Source organism: Podarcis bocagei (assembly GCF_964188305.1).
Source record: "Podarcis bocagei genome assembly, chromosome: 4".
NCBI lineage: Eukaryota > Metazoa > Chordata > Lepidosauria > Squamata > Lacertidae > Podarcis > Podarcis bocagei.
This window is the reverse complement of record NC_138128.1, coordinates 66,825,996-66,844,256: the sequence shown is the minus strand read 5'-3', so window position 1 is coordinate 66,844,256 and position 18,261 is coordinate 66,825,996. Positions and strand designations below refer to the sequence as shown.

General features: G+C 41.6%; 1 protein-coding gene and 1 long non-coding RNA gene across 5 annotated transcripts in view; one reads left to right on the top strand and one right to left on the bottom strand.

Annotated features, from left to right (window-relative positions):
* The window catches only part of TNKS2 (tankyrase 2), a 29,635-nt gene extending 22,367 nt beyond the window's left edge, over positions 1 to 7,268 (top strand). For all 3 annotated transcript variants that reach the window (XM_081189573.1, XM_081189571.1, XM_081189572.1), the window contains 5 exons: positions 35 to 109; positions 948 to 1,053; positions 2,437 to 2,623; positions 4,909 to 5,065; positions 5,429 to 7,268. In XM_081189573.1, the coding sequence (XP_081045699.1) occupies positions 35 to 109; positions 948 to 1,053; positions 2,437 to 2,623; positions 4,909 to 5,065; positions 5,429 to 5,491 (588 nt within the window). In that variant the 3' untranslated portion in view covers positions 5,492 to 7,268. The remainder of the gene's footprint in view (positions 1 to 34; positions 110 to 947; positions 1,054 to 2,436; positions 2,624 to 4,908; positions 5,066 to 5,428) is intronic.
* Positions 1,061 to 17,945, bottom strand: LOC308584805. Of its 2 annotated transcripts, none has more exons than XR_014007020.1 (3): positions 17,760 to 17,945; positions 14,519 to 14,576; positions 1,061 to 2,352 (listed from the first exon to the last, which is right to left on the bottom strand). It is a non-coding gene; the product is annotated as an uncharacterized lncRNA (long non-coding RNA). The 2 variants fall into 2 exon arrangements; XR_014007021.1 differs by lacking the exon at positions 17,760 to 17,945 and adding an exon at positions 16,609 to 17,401.
* Between the last annotated feature and the right edge of the window lie 316 nt (positions 17,946 to 18,261).

The following is an 18,261-nucleotide window of genomic DNA, read 5'->3' as shown; positions in this document are numbered from 1 at the left end:
TATGGTTAGAGAGTCTTTGTTTATTCCACTTCAGATGCAGAGCACTGTTCGAGAGCACAGAGATGGTGGACATGCTGGCGGGGTTTTCAACAGATACAACATCCTAAAGGTAGCTAATTGGTGTGTCTGTCACCAAGAAGTCATTGTTTGTGCTATCAGTTCTTGCCCTTGCCCTTGGATTAATTGTGCAGTCTGGAAAGTAGAAATATATACTTTGCCAAGGAAACAAAAACTGGATTTGTAATGAATTAGAAACAAATGTGCAACTTTCAGTTTATTGACAATGCTGTCAGTAGGCTGTTAAAGAAATAGAAACACTTCAGTGGGAAGAAAACTAAGATGAGTTGTGGCATTAATAAATGTTATTATGGCCTAAGATGTCATGGTCTAGAGGCCATGGGTGATTTCCAGTGAAATACTTATGTTAGCCCAAGGACTTCTGGGTGTGAATGAAACTTCTCTTCCCTCTCCACACACATCCCTAAATCTGTTCTTGGGGATTCCCCCCCACCCCACCCTGCTTACACTAATGGAACTGCTTTTCTGGATACAGTCCTGTTTCATCAAATGCATAAAGTGTAATCCTGAAATGCATGCTTGCATACACACACATACACATATGCAGACACACATGGGGGTCGTAAGGAAGTGTGGTTAGAGAAAAATTCAATACAAAAAGTACAGATAGTGACAGTTCAGTTAGAATATGGGCAAGAGGAGCACAATGATAATGTACAACAATATGATAGATGATAAAGCAAGCATCTTGACTTTATTAACTAGCATTTATAGTGAGAAAAGAAATAATTCTCTGTATTCAGGGCAAAATCAAGAAAGTTGAATTTCTTAATTGTAATTCCTTTCCCTAAGCAGATTTGTGGAAGTTGCTTATACTTCAGACAACTGAAGAAAACTAATTGTGAATTCTGGATTTTCTGCCCTTTTAGATACAAAAAGTATGTAACAAAAAGCTCTGGGAAAGGTACACTCACAGGAGGAAAGAAGTTTCTGAAGAGAATCATAATCATGCTAATGAAAGGATGTTGTTCCATGGTATTTCAAATTATTTTTTTCTCATGTCCAGTCATTACTATTTATAATGTTCTGATTTCTGAAATTTGAAATTATCTGCAGTTCAACTCCAAATAATGCTTAGTATTAAAGTCTTTTAAAACTCATAAATATTATTGACCAGTAGCTACCATGTAATTTCATATTGTTAATATTTAACTGGTATTTGTACAATACTGTTAGCATTAAGTGCCTGGAAAAGAGGAGAACCGAAAAACCTCTAAAAATGGCATTGTGTGCTTAAATCTCTTTCATTGAGATTTCCATTACAATTGAGCTTTAAAAGCCTAAAAAACTGAGTGAACATAAAAATATTGATTTTTAATGCTCAGCTGTTTTAGCCTTTTCATTCTGCTCTTTTTAGTTGTCTTTGTTTGCCAGTATTTAATAATTGTGTGTTTATTATATACACCCACACACCCCAAATATTCTCCCTCAGTATGATAACACAGAAAGCAATAAGGAGAGGCAGGTGGGGTATATAGTGTTCCAGCAAGTGTAATTGTGAAAGGCCCATTATTGTGAGCAAAGAGACTGGGCAAAAGCACTTTATCCCCAAAAGATGGTTGTCACAATGAGTATGCCAGTCATCAACTATGCCAGGCACCTGTCTATCCTGTTAATTTACAGTTGCAGCCTGATATACATCAGTGCATCCTAGATCTACTTTGTGAGTCTCAAGGGTCATTTCTCCTGACTGCAGCATCCCTACCTGAAACAGGATTTTTGGTTGCCAGTCATGCCTCCTTTAGTGTCAAACAATCCCCAGATAGCACAGTGGTGATATGTTTGCGGGCCTAAAGCAAACCTCTCCTGTGATATTATGGCAACACTATTAATGGGATTTATGGACCAGGCTTGGTGCCAAAATTTTTGCAAGCAACAGCAAGGCACTCCTGATTTTGTATCCCCACCCCCGGTTTTTTTGCTTCCCCCTCCCCCTAATGTATTTAGTTGGACAGTGCTTCTGATTTTGTTGTAATAAAACTGTCACTGCAGTATTTCCCTGAATAGTGATGAGTATTATTTACAAGATGGTAGAATATTCAGTGCTAAGAACATATATACAGTGGTACCTCTGGTTGCGAACGGGATCCGTTCCGGAGGCCTGTTCGCAACATGAAAAGAACGCAACCTGCAGTGGCGTGCCTGCGCACGTACGGGTTGATATTCACCACTTCTGTGCATGCGCTGACGTCATTTTGTGCTTCTGCGCATGCGCAAGTGGCAAAACCCAGAACTAGCCCTTTCCAGTACTTCCGGGTTGCCGCAGGACATAACCTGAAAGAACATAACATGAAGCAAATGTAACATGAGGTATGACTGTAATAAAGACTAACGCTTTTTATTATAATGTACTTGCAGGCTCCCCTTTTGTGAATGCAATTATTCATAAAGGTTTTGACGAGAGGCATGCATACATAGGCGGAATGTTTGGAGCAGGAATTTATTTTGCTGAAAATTCCTCCAAAAGCAACCAGTATGTTTATGGTATTGGTGGTGGCACTGGTTGCCCAATTCACAAAGACAGATCTTGTTACATCTGCCATAGGTAGGTTGTAGTAAAAGTTGTTTGACCTGGTTTTTAATCTTTGTGATTACGTTGTTGTAGCCCACTCTGGAACCTTGCACTGAAGGGCGGGCAATAAAATAAACAACCTAACAGAACTATATGTATTGTACTAAAATTTCTAGAAGACTCATCATTGCTTATTTAGAGAATGTATATGTCACTTTTCTGACACATCTCTCAGGAGAGAGGATACAGAGTTACAGTGGGTCTGAGAAGGGAGGGTTAGTCCTGTTGTTTGAGTTGCTTCTGCCTGTGCAGACTCAGAATCCAATCCATCATTTACATCTATAAAATCAAGGTAGAAGGTTTCTGTCTTGTTTGTCCCTAGTGTCTCTATCAGCACAACTATCAACCCAAAAAATGGGTGCATATTATGTTACTTGCAACCAAGTACAGTGGTACCCCGCAAGACGAACGCCTCGCAAGACGGAAAACCCGCTAGACGAAAGGGTTTTCCGTTTTGGAGGTGCTTCGCAAAACGAATTTCTCTATGGGCTTGCCTCGCAAGACGACAGCCCATAGGGAAATCTCCGGGACAGCGGGGAAGCGCAGCGCGTCTTCCCCACTGTCCTCGGACCTCCGCCCGCCGCGCGGCATCAGAACGAAGCTCCGATGCCGGGCGGCAGGGGGGAAACGCCTCCTCCCGCCGCGCGGCATCGGAACGAAGCTCCGATGCCGGGCGGCGGGGGGGGGACGCCTCCTCCCGCAGCGCGGCATCGGAACGAAGCTCCGATGCCGGGTGGCGGGGGGGGAACGCCTCCTCCCGCAGCGCGGCATCGGATGGCTTTCCTGAAGACTTGGGGTGGGAGGAGGGTTTTCCTTCCCACCGCCAACATTCAGAATGCTGTTCTGAATGTTTGCGGTGGGGAGGAAAAACCTTCCTCCCACGCAAGCCCCGGGAACAGAGGGAAAGCGCTGCGCGCCTTCCCCTCTGTTCCCGTACCTGTCCTGAAGGCTTGCGGTGCGGAGAAAAGCCCTTCTCCGCACCACCAGCCTGGCAAGCGGTTTCCCTAGGAACGCATTAATTGATTTTCAATGCATTCCTATGGGAAACCGTGCTTCGCAAGACGAAAAACTCGCAAGAAGAAAAAACTTGCGGAACCAATTAATTTCGTCTTGTGAGGCACCACTGTAATGTTTGCCAGATGAGGAAAAAGTAGTATTGACCAGTAAAATCTTGTATGTCTGCTTCCGCATAAGAAATTAATTTCTCTACATTGGATAGGTGATCTTAATTATCCAATTTTGGTCAGAATCTGTAAAGGTTAAAATTAGTTTAAGTTCATTGGAAAAAAATAGACTTAAAATATGCCTGGTTCAGTGTTGGATTGTCATGGAGAAAGTGGCCTGCTACCTATGTGGGGTAAGGGTAAAGATACAGTGGTGCCTCGCAAGACGAAATTAATCCATTCCGCGAGTCTCTTCATCTTGCGGTTTTTTCGTCTTGCGAAGCACGGATATTATCGGCTTAGTGGCTATTAACGGCTTAGTGGCTATTAACGGCTTAGCGGCTTTAAGAAAAAGGAAACAAACTCGCAAGAACTCGCAAGACGTTTTGTCTTGCGAAGCAAGCCCATAGGGAAATTCGTCTTGTGAAGCGACTCAAAAAACGCAAAACCCTTTCGTCTAGCGAGTTTTTCGTCTTGCGAGGCATTCGTCTTGCGGGGCACCACTGTACCGACTTTTCTCACACCTGTCCAAATTGTAGCTGGAATATCATGTCTGAATTTTTAGCCACCCATTTACATTTTTATGGATTTTAGTGAGCCCTTAAATTGTGAGCTTTATATTAGCAAGCATTCCCTTTTTAAGTTTTATCTGTGTTGGATTCCTGGCCAGATCGTTAGCAGTTTGCTTCCTTTTCATTCATGAGACTCTTAGTCTCAGGTTCATGGGTTCAAGACACACGCTGGGCAAAAATATTCCTGCATCACAGGAGGTTGGACTAGGTGACCCTTATGGTCCCCTCCAACTCTACAATTCTATGAAAAGCTAAGGCAATATCCTTTAAGCTACATAGTGTTCTTTAATCATGTGCTTTAACACATTTTTGTTATGTGATCAGAATTTCTGAGAACAGTGTGGAGAACAAAAATAGGTGTCTTGGTGTTCTCGGATCAAACTCAATATTAAGAGTATATGGATAATACTCAAGTAAAAGTAATGCTTTTTGTAAACCTTATTTGCATATTAAGAAATGGAATTGCTTGTTTATTTTTGCTTTTGCACATTTATAAGTGAAGGGTTTGTTTTCTTTAATATAGGCAGTTGCTGTTTTGTCGTGTTACATTGGGCAAGTCTTTTCTACAGTTCAGTGCAATGAAAATGGCTCATTCTCCTCCAGGACACCATTCAGTTACTGGGCGGCCTAGTGTAAATGGACTAGCTTTAGCAGAATATGTCATTTACAGAGGAGAGCAGGTAGTGTATTTTTAGTTTCACTTTCTAAACACGGTTTTCCTTAAATTTGAAGGTTGGTATTCATAGGCATCTTGGATTTCTATATCTCGCTTTCCAGTTTGTTTAATAAGAGAAATAGCTTTTTACAACAAAGTCCTGCACATGTCTACTCCGCAGTGGGTTCCATTGATTTCAGTGGGGTTAACTCCCAAGTAAGCACATAGATTGCAGCCTGAAGCCGTGAGAGTTCTTCACTTGCTCAGAAGTGCATGGTACTTTTAGCTATTTTGTCCTTACTATAAGCAGTTATTTTTCATCACATGCATTATTCCCATAACATGTTTACAGATGACAGAGAATAATAAACATAATTTCATATTTCAGGCCTATCCAGAATATTTGATTACGTACCAGATTATGAAACCTGAAACTGCCACAGAAGCTTGAAACCCCAGATGTTTTGCAGAGATCAAAATGAAGAGTACACTGAATTGCTGAAAAAATGTATCCTACCCCCACAGCATTGTGGTAGAAAATGTGAATAAAATCTAACATTTTGACTTAGTAAAGCTTTAATAAATATATAGTAAGTTTTCTAAAATTTCAGAAACTTCCTTTTTTCAGCACTTTAACAGATCTCATTCCAGGTGATACTGGGTTTGTCTGTACTAAATTATAAAACATTAACTTGAACTTTGTTTTCTATATTCTGTTACAGTGAAATCTTGACAAATTGTATTGCTATATAGGAACTCATTTTACTAATACTGTGTTCTTTAAAACACTACATTTACACTGAGTAAAATTGTATTTGTAAAACCTGTAAATAAGAGCTTTTCTACTAGCCTGGTATTTATTTACATTGGTTTTGTAATATAAAGTGTTTCACAGCCACAACATATGCAAATATTCCCCCACCCAAATGTTGCATTACTCATCTGCATTTCACTATCCATGAGATTTGGGAACCCCATGTAATTTGCCAATCAAATAGAAACATACACATGATTTTAGCTAAGTAAGCAGAGTTTAGTGGAGGAAATGCCCCAGCAGTCATTAAGTCATATGCATTCCTGAGAAACAGAACATTCCAATTCCTCAACAGATCCTCCACAGGGTGTCTATTGGAGGAGGTAAATAAACTTTATACACATGGTGCAGTTAAATCTTTGGGCACCCATTTCATACAAAGGCAATATATTTTGTAATGAGCCTATCTATATACCTCTAGCAGTACAAAGCTAAGCGTAGAGATGCAATGAGATCAAATTTCTTTTTGCATTTGGACTCCGTGAGTGAAGTCTGCTGTCTACAGTTTAGCTAACCAACTTCCTGTTTTCCTCATTGTAGACGGTAGCTGGGTTTCCCCATGAAAGTCACTGGAGGCAAAAAGGCAGAAAAGGAAGTACTCACACCTTCTCAAGGCACTGTCAACTTTTTTCACACCCTCTCCTAACATCTGTTTTCCTTATTTTAGTTCCATCTAGGATTACCCATTTCTTTCAGAGTCTCCTACGTAAATGTAAATAATCCCACGTTTCATTTGTCCTCTTCATTAATTAAGCATTTCAATGGGAGTTCTTCAACATTGTGACCCATAATGTAATTTAATTGTGGATCATTGTCACATTAGGGTTTAAGAGAGATTGCCAAGACTGCTTGGGCTGTCTGATTCATATGGGGACTTGAGACTTGAGTCCTAAACAATTGCATTGCACATGAAGTCAGTGCATGGATAGTTATAAAATCATGTGGGAAATATAGTAAATATCACTTTTATGTGATTGCTCCTGCAAGCAATACAAAAATATAAAGGGGTCTTGATTTGTATGGTACTATATCACTGCATGTTTTCCACTCGCTAGCTTAATTAAATGCTGGATCGAGTGTTCATGCAAAATCTGCTAACTATCATTTAAGCACTGAGATAATTCATTTCATTGCTGAAAATACTTCATTCTTTGTGAATGATTATTTAATGTGATGTAAATTATTGTGATATGGGTAGCATTTTAAATGGTACCACAAGATTGGTTAGAATGGTTTTTTGTTTTTAATTTTGCATGACATACCTTGCTTTTTCTGAAGTAATGGTTTTGCTTGTGTTGACTTGAGGTGAAATTCCAGCCTCCTGTGCAATTAGTGCTTTACTCATCTTGAAGTGTCTTACCTGTATTGTACGACATTCCATTCTGTTCAGCCCCAAATAAACTTCATTCACAAACTTTTTGGTATGGTTGTGTAGCCTTATTGGAGTTCACCGATTGGGTCTGCATTGCTCCGTGACAGGAGGAAGGAAGTCAAAATGACACCGAGTTGGTTCAAAGAAAGAGTTTATTCTGCTCTCCGGATAGCAGAAGGCACTTGCGTGGTGAGTCCACAGCAAGTCCAAAGAAATGACAGGTTTCATGCAGTTTATATATCCTCCAGGCACCCTCTCACTCCTCCCCTAGGAGCCCAACCACGTTGGCGTACGTACACAGGTTGACATCACATATGTTCCTGCTCTGGTACTCTCAACCATAAAAGGATCTTCCTTCCTGTACTTCTGACCATAAAAGGATATTCCTGTTCCTACTCCTATCTTGAAGCAAGAGGTCACTACTTCCGAGAACATGCTCTGGCGTTAGTCCCAGACTTGGGTCTCTGCGTCATTTGTGGCCAGGACATAAGATATGTCTGTGTCTGTTCTACTGGTAAAGTCAAGGCCAGTCTTGCCGTCAAACTGATAAGGAAGAGAGCTGTGTTCTTGTTTTGCATTTGCTCAACAGCTAAAGTTTATGCATTTTAGCTAAGGAGAAATAGGGATTTTGGTGCAGTTTAAAAACTGCCTACACAGTCAGTTTTGGGGTTTGGGAAACCCATTCCTTCATTCCCTCCTTTTCTTTTGGACAGCCTTTCGGCTCGTCCCAAGGTACTGGCTGGTATTCTCATGTCACTGCTATAATCTGGGGCCGAATCATTCGTGACATCATTTTACTCATCATATTTTGCAAGCATTGCATTAAGCAGTGTATACAGGAGCAGAAAAGAAGCAAGATTAGTCCATTAACATCATTACAAGTCCTCTAAGCCACCCAAGGTTTGGAAGCCACTCAGCCAACCAAGACATGTCCCATCCCTTCCTGGTTGGGACAGGAGCATGGGCTACTTTCTCTCTTTCTGTTGCCAGGTGTCGAATAGCTACACCATGGTCAGAAATGTTAAAGCCACAGGCTCCTTCTGTCAAATTTAATGCAGCCCAAAATCCAGCGGAACCCAAAATTGGGGCCGTAACTGAGGACTCATTCCAAGGCACAGGGAGGAGGGGTACTCTTCCCAAAGCATCTGTAGGTCATAGAGTGTGAGAGGTTCCGGATGCAGACCGTGCAATTGGTTCGGTTTTGCAGAATAGGCTTCCATTTCTGCGTGTTGCGGGCACCCCATTCTTTCATTAGCCGCTGGGTTACCTTAAGTGGTGTGGGCGCAGTGATGGCCAGAAATAAGAAGATCACCATCCCGGCCAAAACCATGTCCCCCCTCAGCCCTACCTGCATCATTTGGGCACAGGGATATATATCTATTTCCTAATACCTTCCTTCTTCTAATACCTGGAGTACCTCCCACAAAGCAATATACAAAGCTACATATTCATTCAAGGGGAAAGAAAAGAAAATGTCCTCTTTTAGTGCACACTGGAATTTTCTCTTGCTGTGCGTAGAGATGCCAGTTTCCAGGGGTGGCACCAGCAAGGCAGTCGTCGGGTGGGCGCCGAGCCGATGCGATGAGGAGAAGCGTGAGGTGGTGTCTGTAGGGCACCGAGAGATGGTGAGTCGAAGGGGTTGGTGTAGATCAATAGTAGCAGCCCAATCTCATACTGCCTGGGGCTTGCTTCATCCTTCAAATCAGGCCTGCTGGAATATATGCAGTCAGGTGTTGGAGCCCCATCCTCTCCCATAGGTAACTAGGTTAAGAGTCTCAGTAATTCGCAGCTGCAACCGCGGGTGCATGGGCAGTATAAGTCAGCTGCTAGGCGCTTCATCATCTCTGCTTGGGATAGAAAAATAAGTTCCTTTCATGTCCACCAATGCTGGCACAGCATGAGGAGTGACACACGTAGTTTCTTGTCCAAAGGTGAACCTGTCAGTTCTCTTTTAGTCAGTGGCAGCCGCCACTACTGCTCACATGCAGGGAGGCAAACCTTGTTCCATAGTGGTTAATTTTCCAGACAAATAGGCTATGGGTTGGTCATCAACAGGGTCTAACAATTACCTTGATAAAATTACCTTGATAAAAACATATTTCACCGTGTGCAAATGGCTTTAGATACCTACTAGGTCCACAAATCACCATATAGCATATATTCAACACACACACACAAAACAACAATTTGAGCCCAACAAAGGACTGCTGGACATCCAAAGGGCCCCATTACCCCCTTAATGCCTTCTGTTTCTTCAGCCAATTCCCATCCCTGTACTCTGCTGCCCTCAGGACCAAAGGCGCTACACCCACTTTATCGCTATATGATCTTATATACTGAAACACCCTTTTTTTTTTACTGTCCTTTTGTCTACTTCACCTCCTTTTCTTAAGTCCTTTCTAAATTATTCAATCCCAACATCATTCCCCCCTCTCATCCTCTCTCTCTCTCTCTCTCTCTTGGTGTGTGTGACACTGACACAAAGAGGAAGTACGTTAACAAGGTAACACAGGTGATGATCTGGCATCTGAAATCATTCACACAAACAGAAAGCTTAAAAGCACATACAAAACATGTACCAGATGCTGGCTCTTCTGCAGGGATAAATGTGATTGTAGAATACACACACACAAATTGCAAGCAGAGATTATATCACAAAAGAATGAGATCCTCTTGGAAGGTAGCATATTACCGTGATTATCCTACCTTTGCCTTTTAAGATATGCTTCTGTTTTAAATTCTTTCTGCGGAATATTTACTGCGAAAGGGTGTTCTGTTGGGCTGCATTTGAAAGTTGATTGACCTTTTGAATAAACTGTAGGACAGTCCTTCCCAGTTTTCCCTATTATTATCTATTATTTATCTGCAAATGATTTAATCTTGATATACATATTCACGTACTTAATTGACTTGGGACAGTGGTTCGGTTAGAATTATGGTACAACAATAAGTTAAGTGCTACCTGCTGTATGGCTGACTTTTCTTATACGGAAACATATCATGACAGTCAGAAAGAGTATTCCTATTAAACAGGAGGAATAAGCAACTCATGCCGACTAAATATAAACTCATTTTTGCATCTGTATATTACACACAGAAGGATACAGAGTGCAACTCAACTCTTTAACACCAACTTTTTTTTTTTTGCATATCTAGTTAATTCAATCCTATGTAGAGTAGATGGGGGGGGGGGATGAGAGAGCAGGTACCAAACAAGACACTGTTTAGGGGAAAGGTTCCTGCTTGTTCCTTTTCATAATGTGAAACTATATATCTGACCTAGAGCACTAGGAACATTTTAGGGAACACCACCATGTCAGAGAAGGCTACGAAAGCATATGACATCAGCAGCCCTGATAAGAAGAAGTGCCTGATAACTTCCATATTTGAAATCACAAAGAAGGGCACAAACCACAAACGAATGAACACAGACAGTGGGGCCTTCACCTACTTCAATATGTGGCATCTGATTCCTCCTGCATTTTTGGTCCTGCTTGCGTATGCTACAGAGGATGTAAACAAATCCTACACTAGAGAAAAGCTCTGTAGCTTTTGTGTATCACTGTAGCTTTGTGTACACTGTATCTTAAGTGTATTCTGCTGAAGGATAAAGCTTGCTTGGTGTTATTTGCTTTATGAATTAAGGTCCCAGTTTCCCAATACACACATTTGCTATTTCACCCCAACACTCTTCCTAAATGGATTCACACATTCATGCATTCAGTTGGGCCAGTGTTCACATCATTCTGTTTTACTTAGCATTTTGGTTTGAAAACCCAAGTTCCATTTTCTCTGCACTTCCTGCAAGATTGTATAGTTGAAGGAAAGAGCCTCTAATAGAGCTTTTGTTTGCTCTTGAAGCTGTAGACATTATTAACACACAAATATTGGGTTGGATCTACCCACTAGTCCTCTAGTCTAGTGGGGGGGGGGTAATTGCATCAATAAGCATTGAGGTATTTGTCTATCAACATCTTGATTCTGCTGTCACTAATGCATTTGACAACTTTGGAGGTTCAATCAACACAAAGAGCTTCAATATCTCCCTTTCTCATATAAGATGTTTGTTTTGGAACACTTTCCACAGCCTAATGTAAACAGGAAAATAAAAATTATTTTGCCTAAGACCTCTCCTGGCATGTACACTCAGAGCCATCTCAATTTTCAGTTAATAGATGTCCAAGGAGTATCTTTCATGGGAGGGACATACTAAAAAAGTACAAACAACATTCCAGGTCCCTACTCTTGCTGTTAATTTATGGATGGTTAGCTGTCCAGCCAGCCAAAAAAGAAGGCTGTTCTATAATATATTATATTCTTAATTCTTAATTCAGAATTCTTTAAAAGCTGGTTTTACTCATGAAACCTCAACCAAGAGTCTTAGTGTGGATCACTCCACTCCTCTATGTAGGACTGTGACTAAAGTGTGTTGCTGGTCACACAGCCTCTATCTATTCGGCTTTTACTGTATTGAGTAAATTCTCTCTGAATAAAAAGAATTTACTCTCTCAATAATAGCATATTATTGCTCATATAATTAGCTGTATTAATTACTCTCAATAATAGCATATGAATATATTAATTTCAGTGATACTATCAGCATAAAACACTCAATCATCTTTACAACCCATTACCCAACTTTTCTCCTGTTCCAACATTCCATTCTCTACCCTCTACCTCTCACCTTCTTTTCTACTTCCCTCTACCTTCTCCAGCCCAGACCACTACTTCACCGTCTGCATACAATTGTTCATCCCTTTTACAAATAAAAATTATATGCATTTCAAAAATATATCAGAATAAAGGTACTGCAAAAATCAATTTTGGTATCAAATAGTGTGCTATTCCTTATTTTAAACTGAGCTGAGATTTATAATAAAATCTAACTTGCACGCCCCTTTAAGTTTTAAAACACAGGTCTGCAAGTATTGCAAATTCCCTTTTGCTGCTACCTGCAAGATGTAAAGGTGTGTCAAATTTACAGAACCACCTCTATGATAACAAAAAGAGATCATATGTTTAAATGACACAGGTACTCTTGCTCTGGGGGGTTCGCCTGCTATGCAATATTTGGTAATTTGTAATTTTCCTGAGTGATCTCTGGCCCCATTTTAACCTGGTTTCCAGACTCAACCAAGGGCTGCATAGCGTCTTTGTTTCTGTGTTAAACACAGACACTGCAAGGGGGATGATTTACTGCTTTGTCGCCGTAACCCTCTCACTTCTCTTCTCATCTGTCTGAACATGGGATGGGGGGGGGGGTTAAAACCCCATCCCTTTTGACAACACTACCTTTTTCCATATATTTGTACATTTTTACTTTTGATCAACATTTAACAAGCGGTTTCTAAATCCACCAGGGTACCTTATGCAACAGAGTCAATAAGAAACAATCTTATTAACAAAAACATCTTAACATACCAAGTAGCTCAAAGCACAGTGAATTGATGACATTCAAATTCTGAAACCAGTACATGATTGTATTAGTAATTGAAAGCTTCCCACCTTTATCATGAAAATATAAAATTTGACCTCATTAGCAACTCGTGTCACTTTTAGTGTTAAAGACCAAATAATCCTTTTTTATACTTGTACTCTGCAAGATTCTAGGTGTTTTAAGGTCTGTTTCCCAATCCCCTAACATGCAGCACAGTAGATGTGGCAGAATTGAGAACCCCTTCATGCAGGGTTCTATTCCTGGCGCCTCTGCAGAGCACATCTCTTTTTTTTCCCCGGACCCCACGTGTTGGCAATACAATATAAGCCAACTGGATGCACCTATGCTGGTCACTGCCAGAATACAGAAAGGAGCTTAAAGGGGTTTTTTCAACTGTAGCTTGACATTTCCAATTGACCAAAAAGAACAAACACTGCAAGGGGGTTGGTTTGTTGTTTGTTTTGGTTTGGTTTTTTTCCCCATAGCCCTGAGACACTCCGTCCACCTAGAGTTGTTTCTCACCCAGTCACCTTTCTCCGCATCCTGTTAGTGGCCTAGACGGACTCGTGTCGCTAGGAACCGCACCTTACAAAGACCACACTTCGCTTCGTCAGTGGCTCTGAGCCCCAGCGTCTCATCCACTCAAAACATTCACTGGAGTGTCCCCATACACAAATAAATACACATACATACAAGCCCCATACACATACAAAACCCATGCACCTCCCCAATCCCCTTTACCCACAAACTTCCCAAAGCCGGTGGCACTTTTACTGCTCTTCTACCGGCAAACCAGCGGCACACTACTGCTCTCTACTGGCTAAACCCAGCGGCACTTTACTGCTCCTACTGGGCGGGGCTGATCAAACCCCTGACTCCCACAAACAAGCTGTGGAGCCTACCTTTCCCTTCCCTTGGGACCCTTTTCCCCGTGCAGCTGCTGTCTTTCTTCCGTCTCTGCTGCATCTCCACTCAGGTACGGGGTGGGGGGCTCCCCCTAGAAATGGTAGGGTGCGCGCTTGGAGCCACCGACGCCGACCGAGCTGTTTGCTTCGCAGTGATGCCTCGGTCCTTTGTCCTGTCCTCGGAGAACGCGGATTCCCGGCCAATGCACCAAGAAATGTAGCCTTATTGGAGTTCACCGATTGGGTCTGCATTGCTCCGTGACAGGAGGAAGGAAGTCAAAATGACACCGAGTTGGTTCAAAGAAAGAGTTTATTCTGCTCTCCAGATAGCAGAAGGCACTTGCGTGGTGAGTCCACAGCAAGTCCAAAGAAATGACAGGTTTCATGCAGTTTATATATCCTCCAGGCACCCTCTCACTCCTCCCCTAGGAGCCCAACCACGTTGGCGTACGTACACAGGTTGACATCACATATGTTCCTGCTCTGGTACTCTCAACCATAAAAGGATCTTCCTTCCTGTACTTCTGACCATAAAAGGATATTCCTGTTCCTACTCCTATCTTGAAGCAAGAGGTCACTACTTCCGAGAACATGCTCTGGCGTTAGTCCCAGACTTGGGTCTCTGCGTCATTTGTGGCCAGGACATAAGATATGTCTGTGTCTGTTCTACTGGTAAAGTCAAGGCCAGTCTTGCCGTCAAACTGATAAGGAAGAGAGCTGTGTTCTTGTTTTGCATTTGCTCAACAGCTAAAGTTTATGCATTTTAGCTAAGGAGAAATAGGGATTTTGGTGCAGTTTAAAAACTGCCTACACAGTCAGTTTTGGGGTTTGGGAAACCCATTCCTTCAGTTGCATCATTACAATTAAGCGTGGCAAAAAGGGCAGCGACCAGACATTGCCCCCACCCTAAACTCTGGAGTTAAGTTCACTTGCAAATTATAATTACTCACTACCTGCTATCTTGCTTGAAGGCTGCATTGCTGTGGCCTGGCCCTACTCCCCATATTTCTGCAGAAGAAGAGGGGAAACCAAATTAATACTGACAGGACTGTCAGGAGCAAGTGAAGTAGTTTTTTTGGAAGTCCTTGTTCTTCAAGTAGCAGGATTCCCTGTACAGAATGAGATTTAAAGTGACCTCCCCCTAAAGTTGGCTATACAAAGGAATAATCATGTTTCCCCAATCTTTGAATTGCTCTTTGGCCCACAAAGGCAGCTATGTAGGATAGGCACAGTCACACAAAAGGACATTTCTATTCAGAAGTTACTCACTTTTGCCAAACGACACTAAATCTTGTGATTATTGTAATTAACCCCCTTCACTCTTCCATATCCTTGATGGTGTGGTTGAGCTTGCTTTGCTCTCCGGGCTCACCTATGTAAAGTAGCCTCAGACACTTAGGCCTGAATGGGAAGTTTTACATTAGTTCAGCTATAACATCATCCCAATGTTCTAATAAGTGGTTAGCATTGGTGCAATGCTGCCACACTCCCGGCACTCTTGCTTGACAATTCTCTCAAAAAGTGATTTTTAGTAGTGCTTGCATAGTAGCTGCTTTCGTAGCATTCCTGCAAATACTTGGTTGTGGAAAATTTCACTTCTTTGGAAAGCTGACACGCACACAGGAGAAACATAATTGTTACAGATATTTTACGCCCAGCAGTTCCTAATAGTACAGCTTTTTGTATTTTGTATTTTTGCACTAGGGGGCACTAGATCCCAACATTCAAATGTGCCAGGGATTGACTCCTGATAAAAGTTGTCTTAGGTCTGTAGTCACTGGAGGAACTATAGAAAGAATTATGTCCTTTCATTTTTACTGTCTTACTTTAATAGATAAAATAGGAAGGAGTCAGCATTTCTCCTAATTGTCCAGTAAAAAGAAAGAAAACCTCTCACTTTACAGTGTTCTGCCCAAGCAGCAGAACTGAGATACATAACAAGATTTTTAAACACTAAAGATTTTTTTAAATTTTTAAAAAATTAATAACATTAAAATTATTGAAGGTTAAAAACCCATCTTTTATAAAATAATTTAGTAGGCTGCCCATATGGGACTCAGCCCTATTAAATACAAGTAGACTAACTTCTGAATAGACCACTGTACAGTGGTACCTCAGGTTAAGTACTTAATTCGTTCCGGAGGTCCGTTCTTAACCTGAAGCACCACTTTAGCCGCGCGATTTCTGTTCTCATCCTGAAGCAAAGTTCGTAACCCGAGCTACTAGTTCTGGGTTAGCGGAGTCTGTAACCTGAAGCGTATGTAACCCAAAGCGTATGTAACCCGAGGTACCACTGTATTTATTATAAGTTAACTACACACTGGATTCTTAATGACTAACTGGAGCTCTGCTACTTACTGTGTAGTTGTATTTGTAGGGCGTACCTTATCTCAAAGAGGAAAGATGCATCTTGTTTGGAAGAACAGAAGGGGCAAGAAATCTAGAACAGCCATGTTTACCGGAAATGGTCAGTTAGGCTTTGGGTAATGTTTTCCAAGTAACGTGGGAGCTGCAGCAAGGCTGATCTTCCCCATGTCAACAGGGTGAGACCTTGATGTGACTTCCCTGCTCCCAGTCACAGTTTCACCTGATCTGCTCTTGCATTTGCACAGAGCATCTCATCCGGCCAGTGCCGGATTTATGTAGAAGCTAAACAAGCTGTAGCTTAGGGCCACACTCTTGGGGGCCCCAAAAAAAGTTAAAGGGAAAAAGAACCTGGATGTACATTTCCAAAATATAAGATTAAAAAAACGAATAAACTAAAATCTACATACAGCAACAGTGTTTTGTGTTGTGTAGGCTCCTATGATGTAAGTAATGGGACCTAGCTGCTAGCCTGCTCCCTAAAATATCACTGGTTTGCTCATTTCTATATATAGGGTGCCTACATCCTGCATGGACTGGTTGCATGGCAACATGTACATATAGCTTTAGATACCTATTAGGTCCATAAATTACAATATAGCATATATTCAACACAAAAAACAGTGACAATGTGTTGTTGACCAAGCACAGCTGGACATATATATGGCCCCATTACCTTCAGTAGCTTAGGGCCTCATCATACCTAATTCCGGCCCTGCCCGTGACGCCAGAAAGAGCCGTGTTGCTGTAGCTCCCATGCTATCACATGACACAATGGCCCAGCTCTTAACATCCATAGTATTTTGAGGTAAGTTCACCATTCAGTTTCATCTATCCTGCTACCCTTCTTGGCCTCTTCTTTTTGGAACCCTCTTCCAGAAAAGCTCAGGTGGGGCTGTCACTTTCTTCCATAAATCCCTTCGTCAAAACCCACTTTCCCCATGAAGCTAACCCAAAACATGTTGCTACTTGAGGTAAAAGAGAAGATGGCACCTCCCCACTTCTAACTACAAAAGCCAACCAGACTGGTCGTTGAAATTTGTTTCAAACGTGCTGCCTGAGGTAGTGGCCTCTCATGGCCTAATGGCAGAGCTGGTTCTGACACCTGCACTCTTAGCCCCGCTTGAAACAAAGTATAATAATGTATGTTTAGGAAAGTTTTTAATATTTAAAGTTTTCTTCTGTTTTTAATGTTTTGTTGAAAGCCGCCCAGAGTGGCTGGGGAAACCCAGCCAGATGGATGGGGTAGAAATAATAAATGATGATGATGATGTCCGCATTCATTAATATACGTCCCCAATCAGAATAAATGGGTGTGGTGTTTCATATTTTTATTTTTTAAAATATCTGGAATAATTTTTAAATGTCTTATATACGAAACTGCTTTTAATTGCTTCTACATTTTGCTTTATGGCTGTAACTTGTGTCATTTGTTTTATAATTGCATATTGTTATAACCTTATGGTAGCTGCCTCATTGTAAAGGGCAAATAAAATTTGATTATGATATGACAGAACAAATAATGCTTATCGCCGTTCAAGCAGAATAAGCACCCCATCATGACATGAAGGATAATGTGAAATTAGCCTATTCTTCCAGAGGTCTGCTATATACCTCATAGGCTCATTTAACAGCAAGTTAATTTCAGAAAAAAACATGGCTGCTCTTTGTCACCTGTTTGCTTTAAAAACACTTAATGCTGGTGCGAAACACTTGAATTTGCAACCTTAGAAAACCAAGTAGCTTTCAATTTAACAGTTAACATGAACTTTTGAAAACTCAGGTCTTTTAACTGCATATAAGTTTTCCACCTACAGGTATATATACCAAAGGCCAAAGTATTCTTGTCAGAAAAACCCAACAACTCTGGCGGCAAAACGAGAAGCCCGTAGCTCAGTATGCCAAAGCCAGCACAAGAGAGACCACCAGTTCTGACAATCCGTCATTCACGTTTCCCACTGTTTGGCTCTATTGAGGCAAAATGTGAGAAGCTGCTCCCAAGTCCTCCCCACACAAAGCTCTTTATGAGTCTTTACTGAGGCGTGATCCAGGCAGCTACGCTGAAGTTGCCAGCCTGAAAGCAGCCCCCTCCTCATGGCATTTGGCAGGCTGGCTTTGGGAGGAGGATAGATTTATGAGTTGTAAAAGATGGGCAAATTAAAGTCCTGGGCATTCTTGATGGGATTAGACTTTCTAGGGCACGGCATATATTTGCATATGGCTCTGACTTAGCACATTAGCATTGTCTTCCTGGCTCATTTTAATACGCTTCCCAGCCTCACTTCCCTGCCTCTTCACCCATTCGCCCACTCCCTCCTCACAGCAGCTC